At 48.6% G+C, this 20,445-nt stretch overlaps 1 protein-coding gene across 3 annotated transcripts in view; it reads right to left on the bottom strand.

The window, feature by feature from the left end:
* Positions 1-218: 218 nt before the first annotated feature.
* The window catches only part of SLC37A3 (solute carrier family 37 member 3), a 30,112-nt gene continuing 9,885 nt past the window's right edge, over positions 219-20,445 (bottom strand). Inside the window, exons 7-17 of one of the 3 annotated variants that reach the window (XR_004407585.2) lie at positions 20,294-20,390; positions 19,105-19,189; positions 17,864-18,045; positions 15,452-15,593; positions 14,074-14,175; positions 12,088-12,135; positions 10,942-11,093; positions 9,123-9,188; positions 6,869-8,277; positions 2,024-6,041; positions 219-857 (exon numbers count right to left, since the gene is read on the bottom strand). Coding sequence is in view for 1 of the 3 variants with exons in the window: in XM_042795323.1 (XP_042651257.1) it covers positions 8,185-8,277; positions 9,123-9,188; positions 10,942-11,093; positions 12,088-12,135; positions 14,074-14,175; positions 15,452-15,593; positions 17,864-18,045; positions 19,105-19,189; positions 20,294-20,390 (967 nt within the window). In the remaining 2 variants the exon portion in view is untranslated. Of the gene's footprint in view, positions 858-2,023; positions 6,042-6,868; positions 8,278-9,122; positions 9,189-10,941; positions 11,094-12,087; positions 12,136-14,073; positions 14,176-15,451; positions 15,594-17,863; positions 18,046-19,104; positions 19,190-20,293; positions 20,391-20,445 lie in introns of those variants that run through there. The other 2 variants (XR_006165544.1, XM_042795323.1) reach the window with 2 other exon arrangements.

Below are 20,445 nucleotides of genomic sequence, written 5' to 3'. Positions count from 1 at the left end.
GGAGGGAGAAATATGAAAAAACTGTTCAAGCTACAACAGTGTGAGCATTTCATGTATTTATACACGTGCGTATACTCATGCATATGCAAAAGGGTAAACAGAGAAACACGCATCTATCAGATGAGAAAGTGAAACTTCCTGCATTTTTGAAGAGGACTCCTTTAAAAGAGCTTATTCCATAGATATTTTTTATATTTAAAAACACAGCACTTGCACACTTTTTTGAGATAGAATCGTATGTTTTATTTCCATCCCAGGTTAAACTTCTATGGCCTTTTTTTCTCCTGCTGCTCCAGAATTCCACATTTCTCATCTCTGTTGCTACATTTAACCACTTCTAACTTGAACAACTGATCATCAGGAAGACTCTTTGCGTAGCATGGAGCAGCACAGCTTGAAAGCTGCAAAACCCACGTCGCCTTCAGCACAAATATGAAACTTTTGTCAACTGGAGGCACAAAAGCCACTTCCCCAGGAGAAGGTGGCACCACAAACACCAAAGCCTAGGCAAAAGTGCTGCACTGTAATTGTGGGGTTATTTACACAGAGCAGTTCAAATTCCACTTTTAATTCCAGTGCCAAAAGTTTCGGGCTCCAGATAAATCACACCTTCCCCTTCAAAGAGGCTGGTTGCATTTATGGCTTGTTTCAGAGTCCAAGGGCCCGGGCGGGGGTGAAAAGCCGGGGGCAGAGCGGGGCGATGCCCCACATCGGGCGGCGGGGAGAGGAACCGCCAGATTCGGTTCCCAGCAGCGCTCGGCACTCTCGGGTAACCTCGGCTGTGTCATTCAGCCTCCTGCTGACTCAGTTCCTCATTCGTCCTGTGGAAATAACACCGCTTCTTCATGTCGTAGGAGCTGGGGGGGGGGGGCAGATAAATACCTTTTAATTCGGTATCAGAATCCACTTGAGAAGCATAACTGAAACAGAGGTCGGTTAGGATCTAAAGGAACGGCGCGAGCCAGGGCTGGGAGGAAGGGACGAGGCGTACGATACGAAGGCGGGGGAGCTCGCCGAACCGAGCCGATTCCTTGGATCGCCTCCGGATAGTTCCGAGCGAGAGCTCTGGTTCCCCGTAGGGCATGGAAGATTCCAGGGACCGAACGGTTTCCCCTAAGAGTCGAGGGTCGCTTTGCAAACGCCGTTTCCCTTCTCTCTCCCTGCCGCGCTCGGACAGGGCTTGGCCGGGAGAGGTGCCGATCCCGGGTGGGGCTCCCGCTCCCGGGGAGCCCCTGGGGTCCCCTCGGCCGCTCCGCAGAGCCCGCGGCTCCCGCCTCCCTGCCGGCGAGGGAACCGAAACACAGCACCTCCCCGACCTCCCCCCCCCCCCCCCGCACCCCTCCCAAAGTCAGGGCACCCCACCCGAGTCCCCGCTGGACCGGTGGCTGAACCCTGGGGGCCGCGCTGGACTTTGGAGGACGGCGCGTTTCGGCGCGTCAAGGCGGCCGCACCACCCAGGTTCTCCCGCCTCCAGCATCCCCAGCCCGTGAGGGAGACGCGGTGACCACCGCCCAGGGACGCGCACGGCCAGGGGAGGCTTGAAGGCAAGCGACCCCCACATGAATATTCGCCTCCAGGCACTACGTGGCTGCCCACAACCCCCCCTCGCCCTCGGCACATTTTGGTGGGTGAGCCAGGGGAGGTAATAATACTTCTCTTTTTTTTTTCACGGAAGACAAAGCTGCGGAAGACACCGATTCCCATGGCAACGAAGGCAGAGAAGAAGCGTCCCAAGATGCGATTTGCTGTCACCATACCCACCTCGCGGCGGAGAAGGACGAGTGATAGCTCTGAAAGGAACTGTTTCCATGGGACCCTTCCCAGCGAGCCCACGCGCTGACAACCCAACCGTCAGCCACAGCTTCGGGTGTCAAACAGGTCTGACTGGTAGAGAGCAACGCTGCTGCCTCCCCTAGCAAATGCTGCCTTTGTCTCATCCTCTTCCGAGGAAGAGTGCCCTCCTCTCCCCCCAGAGCCTGCCTACCCCCCAACAAGCCACGCTGCCGCTTGCTAATCCACTTACCCAGGCAATTACGCTCAACTTCTCAGCTAAACACCATCCTGGTTTGGTTTGGTTTTGTTTTTTTTTGTTTTTTTTTTTTTTTTTTTTTTTAATCCATGGAGTGCTACCTTAAACTATGTTGAAAGCTCCTCACAGCGCAACACAGTTATGCTTCGGTAGTGTGTGCTATATAAGTGTATTTCCTTCCGACACTTTAATTTATCATAGCTCTCCCCTCCCAACCCTGCCCCTGCGGTTCCCCGGGGAAAGTTAGTGAATTTATGCGGGAACAAAGTCACCTTGAGCTTTAATCCACACCCTAGCAGAAGGAATACGTCTGTCGGCAATCACATCCACCCACTCTGCGACCGCATTACAATGCTCACTTTGTTAGCACGGAAAACACTGGCTCCCTTTCCAGTCCTGGAGACAAGCTACCACAAAGGCCGGAGCAAAGAAAATGGACTGGGGACGGAAGAGGGAGGGATCCGTCCCTGCACGTTTGAGGCCGAACAGGTAAACTGAGGTGAAACAGCGGAAGTCGGAAGAAAAGAGCAAATCAGGCAAACCGAGTCCTCGTCTGATGATATAACCCCGCCAAAACGAGTCCCTGCTGCCTTCCTGTACAAAAAGTGAGGGCAGGTGAGAAAACTGCAGTCAACAGCCAGAGAAGACATTTAGAGATCCCTGCCCAGCTGACAGTGAAACAGCGGCCGAGGAGAGCGGCCAAGCACAGCAGAACCAGCCGTGCAAAACAATCTGGATTTTGCCATCTTGGAGCAAAGGCCAGGATTCCCTCAGAACCGGGGCGGCTGGCACCCAGCTGCTGCGACCACGGCTCCACGTTCCCCCACCACCTTCCCCCTTCCCTCAGGGAAAGCAGCCCTGGCGCTGCCGGGCACACGGGCCCCAGGGCAGGCGTTTCAAAACGGGTCTGGGAGCTCCCGGAGCCCCCCAGCAGCGTCGCGGATGTGCCCGGGGAGCAAAGCTGGGCAGCGAAAAGCCACCTCCAGCAGAGACAGCCCTGCGGAGGGGCTCACCTGCTTCGGGGGTGGGCACTGGTTCAGAAACCACGGGTGCTGGCGCAGGGCTGATGCACGCCCGGCTCCCACCTCCGCCTCTCTCCTCGCCTAACAGCTCCCTGGCATTCAGCAGCAGCAACCGCAGCTGCCTGTTGCGGTCTGTCCTACTTGGTGCCGTGCCTTGAGAAGCAGCCCTGGGATGAACCTGCTCCTGACTGGAAGGAATGAAACCTTCATCTTCCCAGAAGGGCGTAAGAGTTGCAGCAGAGGGCAAGGAGGCGGAGGGAGAGGTGAAGTTGAGCCAGTCCGGATGAAACTGCCTCCCGGATAACTCCCATCCTTCCGGCTGAACAGCCCAGTCAGCTGCCACCCAATTGCTTTGTCGTCTTTGGCTTTTGTCGGCCCCGCTGTCGCTTTTTCTCTGCCGCCCCGCACCCCAGAGCAGATGAGCCAGTTCCCACAAACTGGCCCCACCTGACAAACAGGAAAAAGACCCGAGGATGGAGATCTCCGGGCGTAGGAGTTCGCTGAACTAGGGCTGGAATCCAGGAGCCCGGGGAAATCAACCCACCCCAAATCCCCGGTGCTTCACGCACCACATCGTAAGGAAAGAAGGTTGAAATAGCACGTCTAAGTAATCTCATCCTTATCTGCTCTCATGCCACCGGCACACTCTGGATTACAGCGTTACCGACGGGGCTCACAAGGACAAGAGGTGGTGCTGTGTGGATTTCCTACCCCTCGCACCCGAGCAAGAACACCAACGGACACAGACTCCACCAATTCACCCAGAGGTCCATCAACTACCACCTGCTGCTTTAAAAACTATTCACAGGAAGATCGGTTGTCCCCAGATAGTTTACTTGAACTTCTGTAATCTTAGGAGAAGTCTTTCTTCTCCTGACGGCAATTTTAAACCTCACAGGAGAGCCACACGGCTCGCTACCTGCTCGGTCAAAGGAGACATCCCAGGAGGAGCTCCTGGGATCCAGTTGTACAGACACAATCACCAGCGCAGGAGAACCGAAGAGAACATTCACAGCAACTGCCCCAGTCCTCCTTCTTTGCCTCGCTGTCAATATTCATCAAATCAACTCTAATTTAGGAAACGCTTTAATAGAACCGAGATGCTTTCATGGGCCTGTACATAAAACACCCCCCCCCCCCCCAGTCCAAGCCCACAAACTGGACTCAGAGCTCGCATTTACTGGCAAATGGCTGTTTACTGAAAGGATTAGATAAGGCCTGACAAAGATGTAGGAAGGTGGGCAAGCTGTGCCTTAGAAAACTTTCGCAATACAGAACCCTAAACATCGCTGTAGGCGCTTTCGGTTAGAAGGGAACCTAGAAAAGGAGGGGGCAGAAATTGCAAATAGGTTTGGCAGGGCACTTCGGCCACCACTGGGTAGAGGGCAAAATTACACGGGAATAACCAGACAGCAGCGTGTCTGACACATCCCTGAACAGCCAGTGCTTCCACCAGTGAGATCTGCGGGACTGTCTCGAAGAAGATACCTTCTCCTTTTACCACGGGGAGCAAAGGATAACCCTTAAAACACGCTGCTGCTTTTTCCTCCTGCTTTCCTGCGGAAGGGAGACCTGCTTCCCTGGGTCGGGCGAGGACAAGAAGCTCACGAGCTCTCTCAGGCTGCCCAGCACGTGGAGCAGAAGCCCAATCCTTGCCCCTTTGGAGAGCAGCGTGACACGGGCACCAGGCCGGCCGCGTGCCCTTGGGTCCCAGACCGCCGAGAACCCCGGGGCGCGGGAGCTTTGCTGCACCAACCTTCCTCGATAGGGAAGAGCATTAGGAGGCTGAAGCGCACCTTTTCTTTTGTAGCTGATTCGGTCAGTCAGCCCGTCTCAGCCCAGGCTCCAACCCAGCACCCCCAGATCAGGCCCTGACGCGCGTCCTCCGCGCTCCGAAGTTCAGACATTCTGATGCTTGTGCTTGCCCAGGCACTGGGCTCTGGAGATCACAGATCTCGGGGAGGGGGAGACTGCTATTAGCATTTTCAAATAAACACTCAAAGCTCTACTGCTTAAAGTACTTCCATAGCAGGCTGCAAAGCTCCTCGTGAGTGGGGGGGGAAAAAAAAAAAAAAAAAAAAAGCGACAGAAAAGCGGCAAAAATATGAATTGTTACTTTTCTTGAGGAATAGCACCATAGCACCACCAAACTACTTGGAAGAGAGGGACCTGCACATGCAGGCAGGGGGGTTTCTCCAGCAATCCAGTATCGTGCTCAACTCCGAATTTACAGTCAACTATAAAACACAAACACAATTACAGAGTTCCCCACTGTGTCCGTTTCAACACGGCCGAGCGTGGGTGTGGATTGGTGTTTAAAGAAACAAGCCACGGGAGAGACGGCACAGCAGGGCCAGCAGCCACATGGCAGGTTTAATTTCCAGGGAAGAACACCTGACTTACACACGCAAATCGACAAATGAATAAATAAAAGCAAGTCTGCCTTCTGGCTTCTTTATCGAAGGCCATTAATTACTCCGTTAGGGGCATCTCTGTTAGGGGACTCTCGCAAAGTTTCTCATGAGACTGATCAGGAGAAGCACCAAACCACAGCACGCGGGAACACGGCCCCCGTTTAGGTCGGGGTGAGGGTTGGGTTTCAGCCTTAGTCAGGGCTTAACTCTTCACAGCAGTTGCATGAAAAGCAGCTGTTAGAGCTGGGCTGGTAACGAGGAGGAAGAGAAGCACCCTCAGCAGAACCGCACTGAGGAGAGCGGAATAAAGCACACGGCAGAATCAGCCCGGATCAAGTCGAAGAACGTTTATTCGTGTGAGATCAGCTTGGACACAACCAGACTGAAAAAAAAAAAAACCTTTCTCCACCTGAGCACCTGGAGGAAACACACAGAACCAAAAATCCCGGACCACCACCACCAAAAGAAAAGTCCTAGGCACGCCTCGCTGACCGAGGGTGGCCTCAAAGCACCGCCGCGCACTTCCACGTGAGCCGCTGCTCCAACGCGCCTGACGCTTCTCCGGAGGGGACAGAACTGTTTACAGGAAACCATTTGTTAGAGGGGCCTGCCTCTCCTCCTCCCCGCCCCCCCAAACCCCGGCCACATCCCCCTCCCCACCCCACCTTTCAGCGTGAAGCTTATCTAGCGCCCGGCCGGCCAAAAAACTCACCCAGGTTGGAATTTAAAACCACAGATTCTCAGACGGCGTGGCCGGGGCAACCGGTGCCACCATCGACTTGGGAACTAAGTTTCAGGGAGTTTTGATTCTGTTTGTGCAGGGGCTAACGAATAGCTTGGGATGCGACCAGTGACCCCAGGGCCTAATTCCCGTAACGGGATGACAGATTGTCTGTCTCCTGCTCTAATTATACAGGCAAAAATTGGAACGGGAATGAGAAGAGACATGAACAGGATTCAGGTCCCTCATCAGCTTAACGGCGTAATTTTCCCAAGCACTGAAATTTTTCGAGGGTTAGCAAAAAAAAAATGCAAAGAATCACCTCCACCAAGAATGAAAGAAAGAGACTCTAAAAAAAAAAAGTATAAATTGGAGCAACTGAGCTTTACAGCAAGCACAGAACCGTCACTGCGGACGCAGCGAGCGCCAAGCAACCGTTCAATACAGTCAAAACTGTAAGGCACTAATAATGTTCTACTCGTTACAATCAACACACGACTGAAAATTGACATTCATAAATTAAAAAAAAAAAAAAAAAAAAATCACTGTACATTTTAAAAAAGCAACTTTTCTCATTTAAAAAGCTTCAGGTTTTCAGCTCCAATTATTTTCCTGCCCCCTTACCCAGGCATCACTGACTAGTTAGACTGAGCGACCAGAAGTTCTGCTGGTTAAAACATACCTGGTACGAGGAAACGTTCCGAGGCATACGCAGAAAACAATTTGTTGGGAAGTTACTCGACGACCCCATGAGCATCACCAACAAACGTGAGTAGTGGCAGTGGGTCACCCTGCTTACCGCGGTACCGCAAACTACCCAAACACCGCCAGGCTAAGTGCACTCACACGCTTTTAGTGCTGACTTGCATCTACCTTTCCCTTCAAGATCCAACTCCAGCTTTAAAACCCTGGAGCTTGAGGTCCCCTACAGAGCCCGGGGAGCACGGGGGGAAGGCAGCAGCCCTTGCTCACTGCTGCAATTCTACGAATACGCTTCAGTCCCCGTCCGGAAGCCCGTGTCTGAGAGCGGCCAGGTCCCTTCAATTCCTTTAATTCCATTCTGGTTCTCCTTTGCTGGAGATGAACAATTGCCCAACAGGTACGGAATCAGTGACACCAGCTTCCCTCAGAGGGTCACCTGACGGTCCCATTTTGGTCAGGATTGATCAGAGTTCAGATAACAAAGCAGTAGTGAAAAGTATTTGTGTCCCATTACTGATCCCCCAAAGCCATTCAAGGATCCTTTAGACACAAAGGATCTATTAAGGCTTATTCTCAGAGATCACAGTAAAGTATTGCACGCCATTTGTCTGCTTAAGTAGTTAAAAACTGAAATCTCGTCTCCCAGAGATTAGCAATATTGTTATTATTTAAAAATACTAAAACCAAATATGGAGGTAACTTCTCCATGTGAATCTACTGGAATATGTGACAGTTAAGAGCTAGGGACAGCAGAGGTCTGTCTGTGCAGGGATTTAGCAACAGCATTTTTTTAAACAACTGGACAGCGCAAATTCCAAATCATTATTTACGCCCTTTGTCAAAGCTCGAGCGATCGTAAATTCAGACTGCCCGCGAAACGCGCTGTGTGATTTCGCCGGCACAGCAGAGCATCAAAACTGATTGCAAGACAGCCTCTCCACCGTCAGTTTTAAACGGCTGGCCTTTGGTCAGGGTGCCCAGAAATAAATAAGAAAGGGGACGGCGGTGAGACCACCCGGCAGAAGAGCCCAGTGTGACGGCTGGCACGGAAGAGTCCGGTCGGCCGGGACCGTCCGCCAGCCCCGGGGATTGTCCAGCTTAGGGCAGCAGCTCCGTGACGCGGGCGGTCTCATCTGGTACTTCCCTACTGAGCTCGCAAAGGCAGGCCAGTCGCCTCGCAGAGCCACGTTGATTTAGTCCAAACCTGGAGGATGGACAAAACGAGCCTCCCAGAGTCGTGATCAGTGTCCCAAGCCGCCAGGTCGGCACAGCAGTCCTTCCGGAGGCCAGCAGAAGTCACTCAGCCAGCGTTCGCGGGCGCCGCTCGTGCAGAAGCAATCTGATCTCCCTCACTATCAGTGGCGAAATGAACAGGATCGTTGAGCTCGTCTGGGAAAAGAAGCATAACCGGGACAATTAGCACAGAGCAACCACCGCTGCAGCCACCTCGCGCTCCAGTGGGCCCCCCAGAAAGACACACGCCAGCAGGAGCGATGGCAAAGCGACACGGTGAACGGAAGGACGGAGCTTGCAGCAAAGCTCATCCCACTGCAGCCGCCAAGATCATCGTTTCGAAAGGAGAGGAGCTCTCCGCCTCCACAACGCCCGTCCTCCCGGCCGCCTCTGCCGGTTACCAAAGTGGCTTTTTCCCTTGTCGGCACGGGTGCAAAGACAATTCCTGGCACTTCCAGAAGGGAAGAACGAGTGAATTGTACGGCATTCACCACTGCGGCGACGCCAAGGAGATCAGGGCTTGAACGGCCTTCTTCCCCAGTAGTACAGCAAGGCAATGGCATTTTCATTTTAGTTTTAAGATCCTCATCGCTCCTGCCGCTAATCTTCACGGGCTAACAAACAAGCAGCTTCACTTCAGCTCCCTGAAAATATTAGGACCCGCGTATCATGGAGATGAAGGAGGCAAAAGCCTGGCTTGGGCGTCAATCAGGGGCTATGAGCTTTGGGAAACGCACGCGGGTATTTTGGGGCAAGTGTTTTTGTGTCTCTGCCACATTCTCAGTTCCTGTTGGGCAACGTGACTTTAAAGGATCCAAAAGGAACCCGGTTGATTTAGACGGCCTAAGGCAAAGGCACACCACAGAGCACTCTGAAAACGGGAAAATGGCATCAGAGCTCGCAGCTGCTGCAGAAATAAGTCACCATTTTCAGGTTCTCACAAAAACTTTCTATTGCAAATTGAACTTCGACAAAGAATTTTAGAGAAGGTGATTTCTTACCATTAGAATAAAGAAATAGAAAACCCACATCCATCCCAGGTTCTCCTGGATCAAAGACACTAGATACTAAATAGAAAGGGGAAAAAAAAAATTATTCAGGCTGGGAAGATAAGCATGACTTTCAGGCATTACTCTTTCATTTTCGGGAATTTGTGGGCTGTTAACGCTCCACACAGAGCTGATCACAAAACCTTCCAGCTGATCTTTTCCCGTCAGAAGAGATGACTCAGGACAGCAGCCCTTCTGTACAAAACTCACAGTCCCAGCAAAGCAGAGTTACCATCCTGAAGCTTTACAGTAACTCACAGCAGCGGTGAGACAGAACTGAGCTACAGTTTCAAAGAGTGACAAATTGACTCCGCTGAAAACCAGGTTTTTGCACAGAATGCTGGGACAGAAGTACATGTAAGTACTCTCAGAAGAACTAAAAGCTCTAGAATGGCTTATAAATTACACTGGACACATTCTCAAGAGCTGTGCGGCCACTAACTACTTAACCCTCCATCGTAGGCGAGACACTTGAGACTACAGTCTGTCCTGAGCTGCATCCGAGTTCAACAGGGCTGCACAGGCCACAAAACGCATTCCCTATTAACAGATTTATACTCAGAAGCTGCACAAGGGCCTCCCCTCTTCACTATCGGGTATATCAGCATCAAACAGGATTTACATTTCTAACGTGTTCGTTGCGCGTTTGCTGGTATTCCCACCCCCCCCCACCCCCCGAATGACACCGTGGTTGTCTCTGTTGGAATCAAGGCACTGTTAGAATGGGAGGCAGGTGGAATTTTTTCTGAACTAAAGACCCAAGTTTTATGACGACGTAAATCTGAATAGCATGCGTGGGGGAAGACAGAAACACTGTAGACAATGCAAAAAGAACACTGAGTGTAGCAGCGTGCTTTAAGACGTCCACAGAGCAATTTTCCGTGTTTAATTGAGCTAAGTGGCATCTTTCCTACAGAAGAGACCGAATGATTGTTATTTATCCAGCAATCAATGGCAAGTATAAACCCAAATCCCTTTCCAGAAAAGAAACTTGTATGCCTTGTCCGAGTCCTTGGTATTTTACCAGCGCTAGAGGATGCCTGGAATAGAACTGCCTCCAATCTTTCTACTAAATCCTCCCCTCCCCAAAGCACCACTCTGTTCTTCCATATAGTCAGCACTTGTGTTTGAGAAGAACGAACGTCCCCAGTGGGCACACTGTCAGCTTCCTTTTCTGCAACAGTCATGTCTTCAGACCTCTGGCAGCATACCGTAAGGACTACTGAAGCAAGTGGTGCTGGATTTACAAGGTGTAAGAGACAGCCACAGATAAAAAGGGGAACCACAAATAGGAGCAAATCTTAAATTACCTTATAAACACTCGACCATTCATAATAGATACTCTAATTTTACTCAGTTATACAGGTAAACTTTTCTGTAAGCTAAGGTTTTGTCGTCACCTTTGAACAAAAAAATCCTAAACAAACTTAAAAATATTTTATTTTCACTCTTTGTGAAGCTGACCTTTGCTTGCCTTTTGGAGTTCAGGATATGGAAGTCTCTGAAATTTGTCTGAATTACAGAAGCGCCATAACATTAACACTATGAATACTTGGTTTAATTCTTAATTAAATTGCTTCCACTGGAAGCCTAACGCACACAGGTTCCCTTGGTTGCTTCGTAAATAAATAAATAATTTAAAAACCAAGCACCACCCTCTCCTCCTCTCTCTTTCCAGGAAATTTTGGATTGAGGAATGAGCTAACGTCTCTAATCACGACAGACTGCCTGCCTCCTCCCCCAGACCTCTGTTTTACTTTGGTAGCCTCACCTGGCCCACTGCAGCACCAATACTGCCAGTCCCGTCCACAATTCCCGTGACTGTTGCCAGAGCCTCACTGCTGCCTCTCACCAGATCCTGGCGCCCCAGGTCAGCAGAAATTGCAGAACTGATCATGTTAGAAGGGCCTCCGATGAAAAATCCTGGAAGTGCCAAGAAAACAGCCTTGGTGCAAAGCAAGCATGGGGATAGATTCTCAACAGACTATCTTCAAAAACACAGATTTTTTTTTTTTTTTACCATGCAAAGCTCAGGAAAAGGATTATGTCTAGGGCCAGTGATCACACAGATTAATTGTAGGTAGAATTGCACCCTCCCAGCTGAAGCACGTGGTCATGGCACACCCTGTGCACCTGCAGTACACACACAGAAACTGCCAACAAACACATTCTCATCCAACAGCAAACCCGATGCCATGAGCTGTGGCGTACTCTACAAGAAGAGTCAGGACACACCAAACTGCTTATGGAAAGCTACTCCTGAAGAGCATGCATACACAAACCCTCGACACAAAGCACATTTAGGCACATTTTTACTTTGGAGTAGTATAACCCCACACTACTGCCTCAGTCTCCAGGGACTGCTGAAGGGGATGGATGGGGGAAAAAAAAAAAATGCAACGGGACAGAGGGTTGTGAAGTAGAAGTGTTTGGAAAGAAAGGCTCTATTCATGCAGGCTAATCTTAATTCCATAACACAGCACAGTATGTCTGGTAGCACACAAAGCTTGTGACCTCTCCCAGTACACAGGGCATTTTGGGTGCTGACAAACATCCTCAAATTTAAGCTGCAGCTCATGACTTTGCCATGTATACTCTTACTCAGATACCAGAGCACTGCCGGGTGTTTTGGCAAAAATCCATCCTCATCACAGTGAGCCAGGGCAGACCCCTTTACTCCCAAGTCATTATTCTTTACAGTCTATATTCTATACCGCCTCTATAACTGTAAGACAGTTCTCCTACAGGTGTATTCCAAAAGTAACAGAAATTAGGCCCCAGCTTTTATTCTTTCTGCAAAACCAGCAGAGATGGCAGCACACACAAATGCATTACCACCACACGAGGCTGGTGTTACTGATTTTTCTGCAGTGCATATGTATGTCTACTGGCATAACAGTGGTACTTGATAAAATACCTGTAATTGCCATGATCACAGCATTGATAGGTTTGCTGTTTGGAGAACCTGCAAGAGAAAAACCAGATGAGGGTGTGAACAAATGAACTTGAGAAAGCCACTGATTTAGGATCAGAAAGAAGCATGCAAACATCCAGTCTGAACTGCCTGTTCTATTAGCTGTGTAGTGACAACAATAACTTCTGACTAGAGACTTGTATGGAGATTAGACCTACCGCAAAAGCATTTAGAGACTAAAGACCCAGAAGTTTCCTGACAGCACTTTACAGCAGAAAAGTCACCTTTGCCATTAAAATTTTGTGCCCTATTTTGATCTCAGACTTGCCTGGCTCTGAGTGCCACCCCTTGTTATGCCTCTTTCTATGATGCAGAGCTTGCATTGACCTTCATTCAAAGTCCATTTGAATAGGAAGAGAATCCTCCCTCCGTCTCTCTGGGGAAGTTTGATTGGAGTTTTGATATTGTACTCAATCTCTCCCACCATAAACTATCCAGCATTTGAATCACCCCTCTACTCATCCTAAATTTTCCAAATTTTTTTTTTTTTTTTTTTTTTTTTTTAAACTACAGAGATTCTATCTGGAGGTAGTAATCCAGCAACTGCCCCAACAAAGTAAAACACGCAGAACCCCATATCCTCACTCCTCCTCACAAAGCCATGCTTGGGTACCTACAGGTTCTGCTTGCCTTTCTAGTAGCAGCATCATACTGCCTACATGCAGCTGGTTTCCCGCTACAGTCCCTTAGTGCTTTTCAGACACTGTGTTCCCCAATACCTCACTTCCAGGCATCACCCAAATTCCTTACTGCTGCAACTTAGGGCCCGCACACGGTCAAGTTACCACACGTAAGGCAAGCTGCAGCTCTCTTCACATATTCTCAGGGCATTACTACTCTTAGGTGCAACACACTACAAGCATGAGAAGGTTTCCTGGTCTGGCTAATGGAAATTTAATTAACACAGTGCAGTAACTTTGTATCGTCTGTATGTGGCTTGGCAGAACCCCAAGACACTCGGACCTCTGGGTGTCCTGCTATCTAGAACAAACTTCAAATTTTGTCAGCAATAATTTTATATTTGCTTCCAATTCACTTTTGAGAGTAATGAACTAGCACAAGAGCCTACTGAACTCCACCAAATCCAATCCTTCTTATTACTGATGATATTTCATTGATCTTACTTTGAGACCACCCGAGTAAGCCAGCGCGCTTCTGAAAGGCACACGTTACTGTTCGTGGCCAGCTCTGCCAGTAATTTCTGCCCACGGATCTCTATAAAAGTGCTCTATAAAAGTTGGTCTGTATTGCCACCCCATTTTGGAGGAAGACACGAAGAAGTGAAATGACATCCCCGTGAGTTAAAGCACTCTGGTACCACAGGACACCACTTCTGAAGACATAAAACTCTTACCCTGAGATGGGATTTACAGATGCTTCAGCGAAGTGAAATCTGCCTGTCTTCTACTCAGTTTTCCTGACAGAATTCTTTCAAGAACCAATCACCACGAACTACATCTACTACAAAAGAGGCAGAAACTCTTCAACTTCACCACTTACAGAAGCGTAAATGGTGAAGTCTAAGAGCTTCTGCCCCTTTGTAGTATATATACACTCCAGCACAGATCTGTCCCCAGATTCTCTTTCCTCTTACTAAGGGAACGCACCCGAGATTTCCTGCTCTGCCAGTTGTGGTGCTGATACAATGACAATGCCAAAAATCCCACCGACACTGGAGAAGGATCAGTACCATTACTCACCAATACAGGGAAATCCAACCACTCAGCTAATTCTTTTCCACCTCATTAACCAGAGAAGAGATTGCTTTCTGTGCAGTGCCACACTTCAGGCGAAACAGAGCAAAAGGCACCACCCTGATCCAGAAGTAGTTTCAAGACCAGGAAATGTAATTAGAACAGGCTGTTCTCTGGCTCTCTCTAAGAAACACCTAATGAGCCTCTTATCACTGCGCAGCAAAAGCATACTCACGGCTGTATCCAAAAAGAGAGCCTACAGCACAGAGCAGGCTAACTGCTAGCACTGGGGCTCTCTTCTGTAGCACATCAGAAATCAAGCCCTGGATAGTCCCACCTGCAAAAAAATAAACCATCATCAGGCTCAGGATGCTAACACCTTGAAGAAAACTCATTTCGCTGAGCGCAGTGGCCTCCTGCCTTCTCATTCAACATGCATTCTCGCTAAAATCCTGAAAACTAAGTCTTCTGCCCTTACTGCCCGAGACACAGAGACAACAGTAAACTTCAGCGGCTCAGATAGAGCAGGGAAAACTACTCATACTGCTTTCCCAGGAATTTATTACTACATTTTTCTTTTCCTGGCACACAACTAGCCAATGCTCCTGCTTTCCTTTTCCTTCCCATTACAGCTCTAGGATCACCACAACTCTGGCCCTCAGCAAGCTGAGCATTGTGGCTGGTTCCTCTGATACAAAGTAGAGGAAAAAGCAGTTCTTTTTCATAGGGAAAGCATTAGCACACAGGGGCCTCACACTCCCTGCTGTCTCACCTCCTTAGGGTAGGTGCAACTAATTGCAACAGTTGCTGATAGCTGATAAAAATCACCTTAGGTATCACCGCTACCTCTGTAGGAATTGCTCTGCTGGTAAAAACTAGAATGTTGAGAAAGCCCAACACAGAAAAGGCCACAGAGGCAAAAAACCTGACCCTGAACAGACCAGAGCAGGATGTCTATTCTAGGAAAGCTAACTGAACAAGGTAACAAAGCAAGAAACTGAGAACAGGAGAGTGGAACTGTAAATACATATATAATATGTTCTTTATTCTGGAGGTACAGGGTCAGATTTTGCAGCCAGCAGAAACAAGTGCAATTACATTTTACTTCTGAGCATAACACAGTTGTGCCTGCTCTGTCGAGATCTGCGCCAAATCTGTTCTTAAAAATACAAGACAGAAGGGACAGTATAGAGCCCAGTAAGTCTGAATCTAAACTCTCCCCCAAGGCTACCTGTCAGAAAGGAAGTAGCAAGCAGCGGGGACACCATATTGTACATGGCACTTTTCAAGAAGTCCTAGTGAGTAGAGAAAAATGCCTGCTGGGGGTAATGTCCAAGAATAGATAGTGCCCTTTAAATGACATGTAAAGTCTTTAGGGGGCTCACATAATCTGTGTTTTAGGATTAAAAAAAAAAAAAAACAAAAAAACAGAAAACAAAACCAAACCAAAACAAACCACAATCAAGCAGCCACGTACATAACTAGACTTTTCATATATTCAGTAAAGAGCTAGATCCCACTGAACAGGAGTTCTCTGAGCTGCATTTGCTGTCTTTCATTTTCAAACACCAGCATGGCGACTGCAGGAAGATGTTGTGCACTTGCACACTCACCTATGATTCCTCCCACATCATACCAGATCGAGAGCTGGTCAGCTTCTGCTTCTTTCCATCCAAAGTTGTTGCTGAGGTAGAAGGGCAGCCAGAAGAAGAATGAGTAATTCACCAGTTTCAAGCAGGCATAGGCCAAAGAGTACTGGAACAAAGAGAGGGCCAGCAAGCAGTTAGCCCTTGAGAAATGCAAACAGCATTTCTGCTTCTTCCCAGAAAGCTCTGTATCCAGCTAGAGCTTTCAGGGGGAAGGGCTTCTGCATTTCCCATAAGTAGGCAGCATTAGGAAAGCTTACTGCTGAACGTCAAAGGGAACCCAGGAATACCAAAATCACTGTCAAGGTTATTTTCTTTTCACTGAATGCAGTGGGTTAAAAAACTTTCAGTGTAATCTTGAGATGAAATGACACTAGGCTTCAAAAAAATGAAGGAAATTTAATTCACCTTCTGAAGAGAAAGGAGACAACCGCGTGACATGAAACAAGCTTGAGATATAGTCATCTGTGCACCATGCTAGGAAAAGTTAGGTGAAGTAGTTCCTCTGTGCTATCTACCTTTTGCTGCTCAGAAGGCTCATCTACTTACAGCACCAGAAGGGAAACCTTCATTCATAATCCCGAGGCAGGTATTCCAGGACAAGATGAAAGGTTTGGCCAAAGCTAAGCACATGCAAGCCAAACCCAACAGCGGAGAGAACCTCCTGCTTTTGGCTGCTGGGCTCAAGTTCTCTTCAGCTAGCAGGAGATCTCCTTCTTTAGAGCTTTCACGTGTACAATGAAGATATGCTCTCTGGGATTGCTGGCCCAGCTCGCAGAGGGACGAGGCACACTATTTCAGTAAGGCCTCCTGATAAACAGACAGGGCAGTTCAAGGAACCCGTGTATGAAGAGGGAAACAAGGATGAAGGCAGAAACCCCCACCTGTTAAAATCACAGCTTTTGAGACTGTATGTGTATGTACACACTTGTCTTTGAATTTCAAAAAGCAGGTATTTTTAGATATTAAACTCCACAAACTTCTGAATGTATATTATTTTAACAGATACATCCTTCTCAGCTGTGTTATTAATGCTTTTTCACTCTTAGAGGACACAAACTACTCTCCACCATACATGTAAGACACGGAGACTGATAGAGTTCTCCTGCCTCCGAGTGTGACAAGTGCACTGTACGAAGCAGTATTTACTACGGCATGCTTAGAAACTGTCTATCAGATTGTCTGAGTGATTAAACACTGAATTTCTAGAGGCTCAAGGGAAAGCTGTCTGTACTAAAACTCTTCCACCATATCACTCAGCGGGAGAAAAGAGGAACTACAGAAGGAAATATGTCAAATAAAGTCTTTGGTGAATCTTGACAAGGCTTGAGAGGTTCTCTCGGTATTTGGTCTGTCACAGGCTGGGCACTGATCTCACATCAGATAAAACTCACAGACTCAGAGGTGTTCGTGTTGCTGGGTTAATGCACAGAACGTGTCCTCATACCTCAGGTGCAGAAACAGAAACATCAGTCGTACAGGACTTCCTTATGTTCTGGCCAGTACAAAAAAAGCCACACATCAACTAAGGCATCCTCCTAGAAGAGATTTTGCCTAAAGGTTCTTTATACATCAGCCCACTCTTAGCACCAGCAAAACTGAGTCATAGTTTATATGGCATTTAGCCATATCGGGAAAGAACTCAAGATGGGTTTGCTTTCTTTTGCCATCCCTCAACCGAGGTCTTAACAGAAGGGCACACAGCCCACTGACACAGAAAGTTAACGTTGTTTTTTTAATGGCAGGTTAACTTTTCAGCTGAACCAAATCCAAGAATTGGGCAATACTACTGATGCAGAAATACAAGTTCTCACACAGGGGACAGGATGAGAGTATGGGGAAAGGGCATCACCAAGCCTCGTTTCCAGTTTATAAAAAACCACCTACTTTGCCTGCCATGTTATCAAGCTGATTAAGGCTTTTCAGGCCAGCCTTCTGCTTTAAGGCCACTAAAAAAAAAAAAAAAAACCTCACTCCAGTATCAGTGCCAGGGTTCTGTGTGATGTTCAGCTAGCAGTGAGAATCCCATTCTTCAGGGCAGCGTAGCTACCTTACCAAGAAAGCATCCTACAGTCACCTTTGCTCACGGTCTCCCTTCTAAATTCAGCAGCAAAAGGGGCAGGATCTCTGCTGCCCTTACTTGGCTCATTAGGTGCTCGAAGTGAAGCAGGAGCCCGATGGGGAGAGCACCCGGGCAGTATTACAATCCACACGCACAAGGATAACAGTCCCAACCCCAGGGTTTTAACAGCCTACGGCGGCAGATGTCAACAACTACAACACATGGTCAACACATTAACAGTATCAACAAATGCTGACAAAACAAAACGTCAGCTTTATGTTTAACAACGTTAAGTCAGACCTCATCTGTGTCCTCACCAGTACCACACCCGGAAGGCAACAAGCTTGGAAAAAGCCAATGGCCTTTGGCTGGTTGTCAGTGTCAGTTGCTTGAATAGAGTAATTCCGGTCATCATCATCTGCATCATCGTTGCCCATTAAAGGTCTGTTGGCATCTTCCTCCCCACTGCTGTCTTCATCTGCTCCAAGCTCAGGGAGGCCTAAATTTCATAAGGGATATGCAACAGGAAAAACGGACCACAGCCTGCTCACCCTCTCCCCACTCTAAAGCTATGCTCGCTTCTTTTAAGCAATTCTCTCTTCTAGCAATTCCCTTGCTCTCCCATACCTCCATCCTCCTTTGGCTTAGAAACTCTTCTAGATGGTGTTCTGCAGTGTCGCCAGTTTCTACCCTTTGTCTTCTAAGCGCTCTTGAAAGTATTCTGTCTGATCCTGGCGTCGGCTCTGTCTGTTCTGAGTGTCTGGCCATTCGTTGGAAGACACAACAAATTAGTGCATTTCCCCCCTTATTTAGTGGTTGGGATCCTCGGGCCTGGCTCCTGGGTACCACTTCCCTTGAGCGCGGAGGCTGAGCGGAGCAGCAGCTACTCAGAGAGCTGCTGCCTGTTAACGCCTCGGCTGGAACGGAAACCCTAGGAACTGCACTGCGCTTTCCGGGCTGCTGAGTGCCCTTATGAGTGCTCTTTATGGTGGCTTTAGGGCTACCAACTTTACAGCCTTTGCAGGCACCTGGGAAACCTCCTCCGTGGCCCTGTCAAAGCTAAAAAGTTCTTTTGTTTTCCTGTTACGCTTTGGCTTGCCTACCGTCTGCTCAGAGAAGGACCATATCCAACCTGAGAGCTATTTAACTGGCTGCAGGACACCTGCAGATGAAAAGCACTTTCCCTTCCCACTGCGCAGTTAAAGCTTGCCACAGTTTTCTCCTATGATAGCCAGTTATCAGTTTGCCTGCTGTTTCTTTAAAAAAAAAAAAGTTGATTTTCAGGTGAAGAAAAGCTGGTAATTAGGCACATCCTAATGGAATGTTAGAGCCGGGCTGTTTTATTTTGCTTTTTAAAATATCCAGACCCTGTACCTACAATGCACGGTGGCATTTAGTGTTGTCTTCCTGACTAAAGCATTTGCTCCCTTAAATACCATTTTATGAGAGCCCCGAGGGTAAATGCTGTCAGAACGAGCAGTACTTTTAGCACTACATGGAAAGCTGCAGATCTGCCTTCCACAAAGGGACTGAAATGCTACAGCCCTCTTCTACTTACCCACTTCCTTCGGTGACGTCAGGAGCCCAAAGAAGACAATGACGCCTCCAGCAAACTGTACTGAGGCAGTCACCAAGAAAGCATACTGAAGATAAAGAAATAAAAGATTATTTTTTAAAAACACTTTCAATCACATAGGCTTCCCTGACTAATGAGGGTTTCTTTACATTCCAACTTTGCCAGAGAGTAAACACAGCTACAACCACCTGGACTACATCCATAAAACTTGGAAACAAGTGATCTCTGCATCTCCTGAACAGACTTGGTTCTATCTAGGCTGAAAGACCACATTGAACCAGCTGGTTTAGTGTCCTGAGGTGACAGCAGTGAGGAAGGAGCTCGCCCGACACAACCACAGATACAGCTATATTGGAAGGGACTGCTCAAAGAAGGGTCAAACACTGAAGTCAGACCAGGTTGCTCAGGGCTTTGTTCAATCAGGTCTTGCAGTCCTCCAAAGACGGATCCTCCAGGCTTTGGCTCCTTGTCCCGGTGCTTAAGTAACTTCCTAGTGAAACAGTTTTCCAAACATTCAGTTGGAACCATCCCTGCTTCGCTTTATAGCCACTAATTTTTAGCTCTTCCACTGTGCAACCCAGGAAAGAGTCTGGCTCTGATTTCTCAGCCACCTTCTCACAGTCTTTGGAATGCTGCTGTTTGGTACGCCAAGCCTCCTCACCTCCAGAGTGGCGAGGTCAGCTCTGCTAGCCTGTCCTCAGAGGTCAGGCGCTGCAAGACGCGCCGGGTCACTGACATTCCCTGCGGTCAGCTGCCTGCCTGCCGCACGGCAGCAACGTAGCGTGTGCCCGGCCTCTCCCCAGCTGCAGAAGCTGTGCCCCCGTGCCTGCCAGAACCTCACCCCTCTTCGGCAGCGGTGACTCCAGCTGAGGGAGAACGTGTGATGGACGACTCCGGAGAGCGCTTTCGCCCACCACATCAGAAGGGCGTACTATGACACCAGGGCTCTTCAGTAGCATCAGTCCCGTTTACAGAGAAGTCTCCGGCTCATTTCTCCCAATTTGGAAGGGTCAGGAAAGGGATACCCTTTCTATTCTGCTTATTGCTTACTACCAGAGAGTTCAGGAAGGTGAAACTGGACACGCCGAGCCTGTTATCTCAGAGACAGGACCCGAAACTAGTCTCTCATAACCCAATCAGATACGCAGTCCTAACTAGAAGCCAGACCTACCTCATAGCCGTATTTGAGAACACAGGAGGCAAGGAACGCCCCAAGGATATTTCCCACAGATGCACAGGCACTCCAGAGTCCAAACACAAAACCTCTCCTGCAGGAGGAGAAGAAAATTTGAAAAAGGCAACGCGGGAAGTGGTGACATTAGG

Source organism: Tyto alba, unplaced genomic scaffold (assembly GCF_018691265.1).
Source record: "Tyto alba isolate M040663 unplaced genomic scaffold, T.alba_DEE_v4.0 Super-Scaffold_21, whole genome shotgun sequence".
NCBI classification, from domain to species: Eukaryota; Metazoa; Chordata; class Aves; order Strigiformes; family Tytonidae; genus Tyto; species Tyto alba.
The sequence above is the reverse complement of the archived record's forward strand: the minus strand, read 5'-3'. Positions and strand labels throughout refer to the sequence as shown.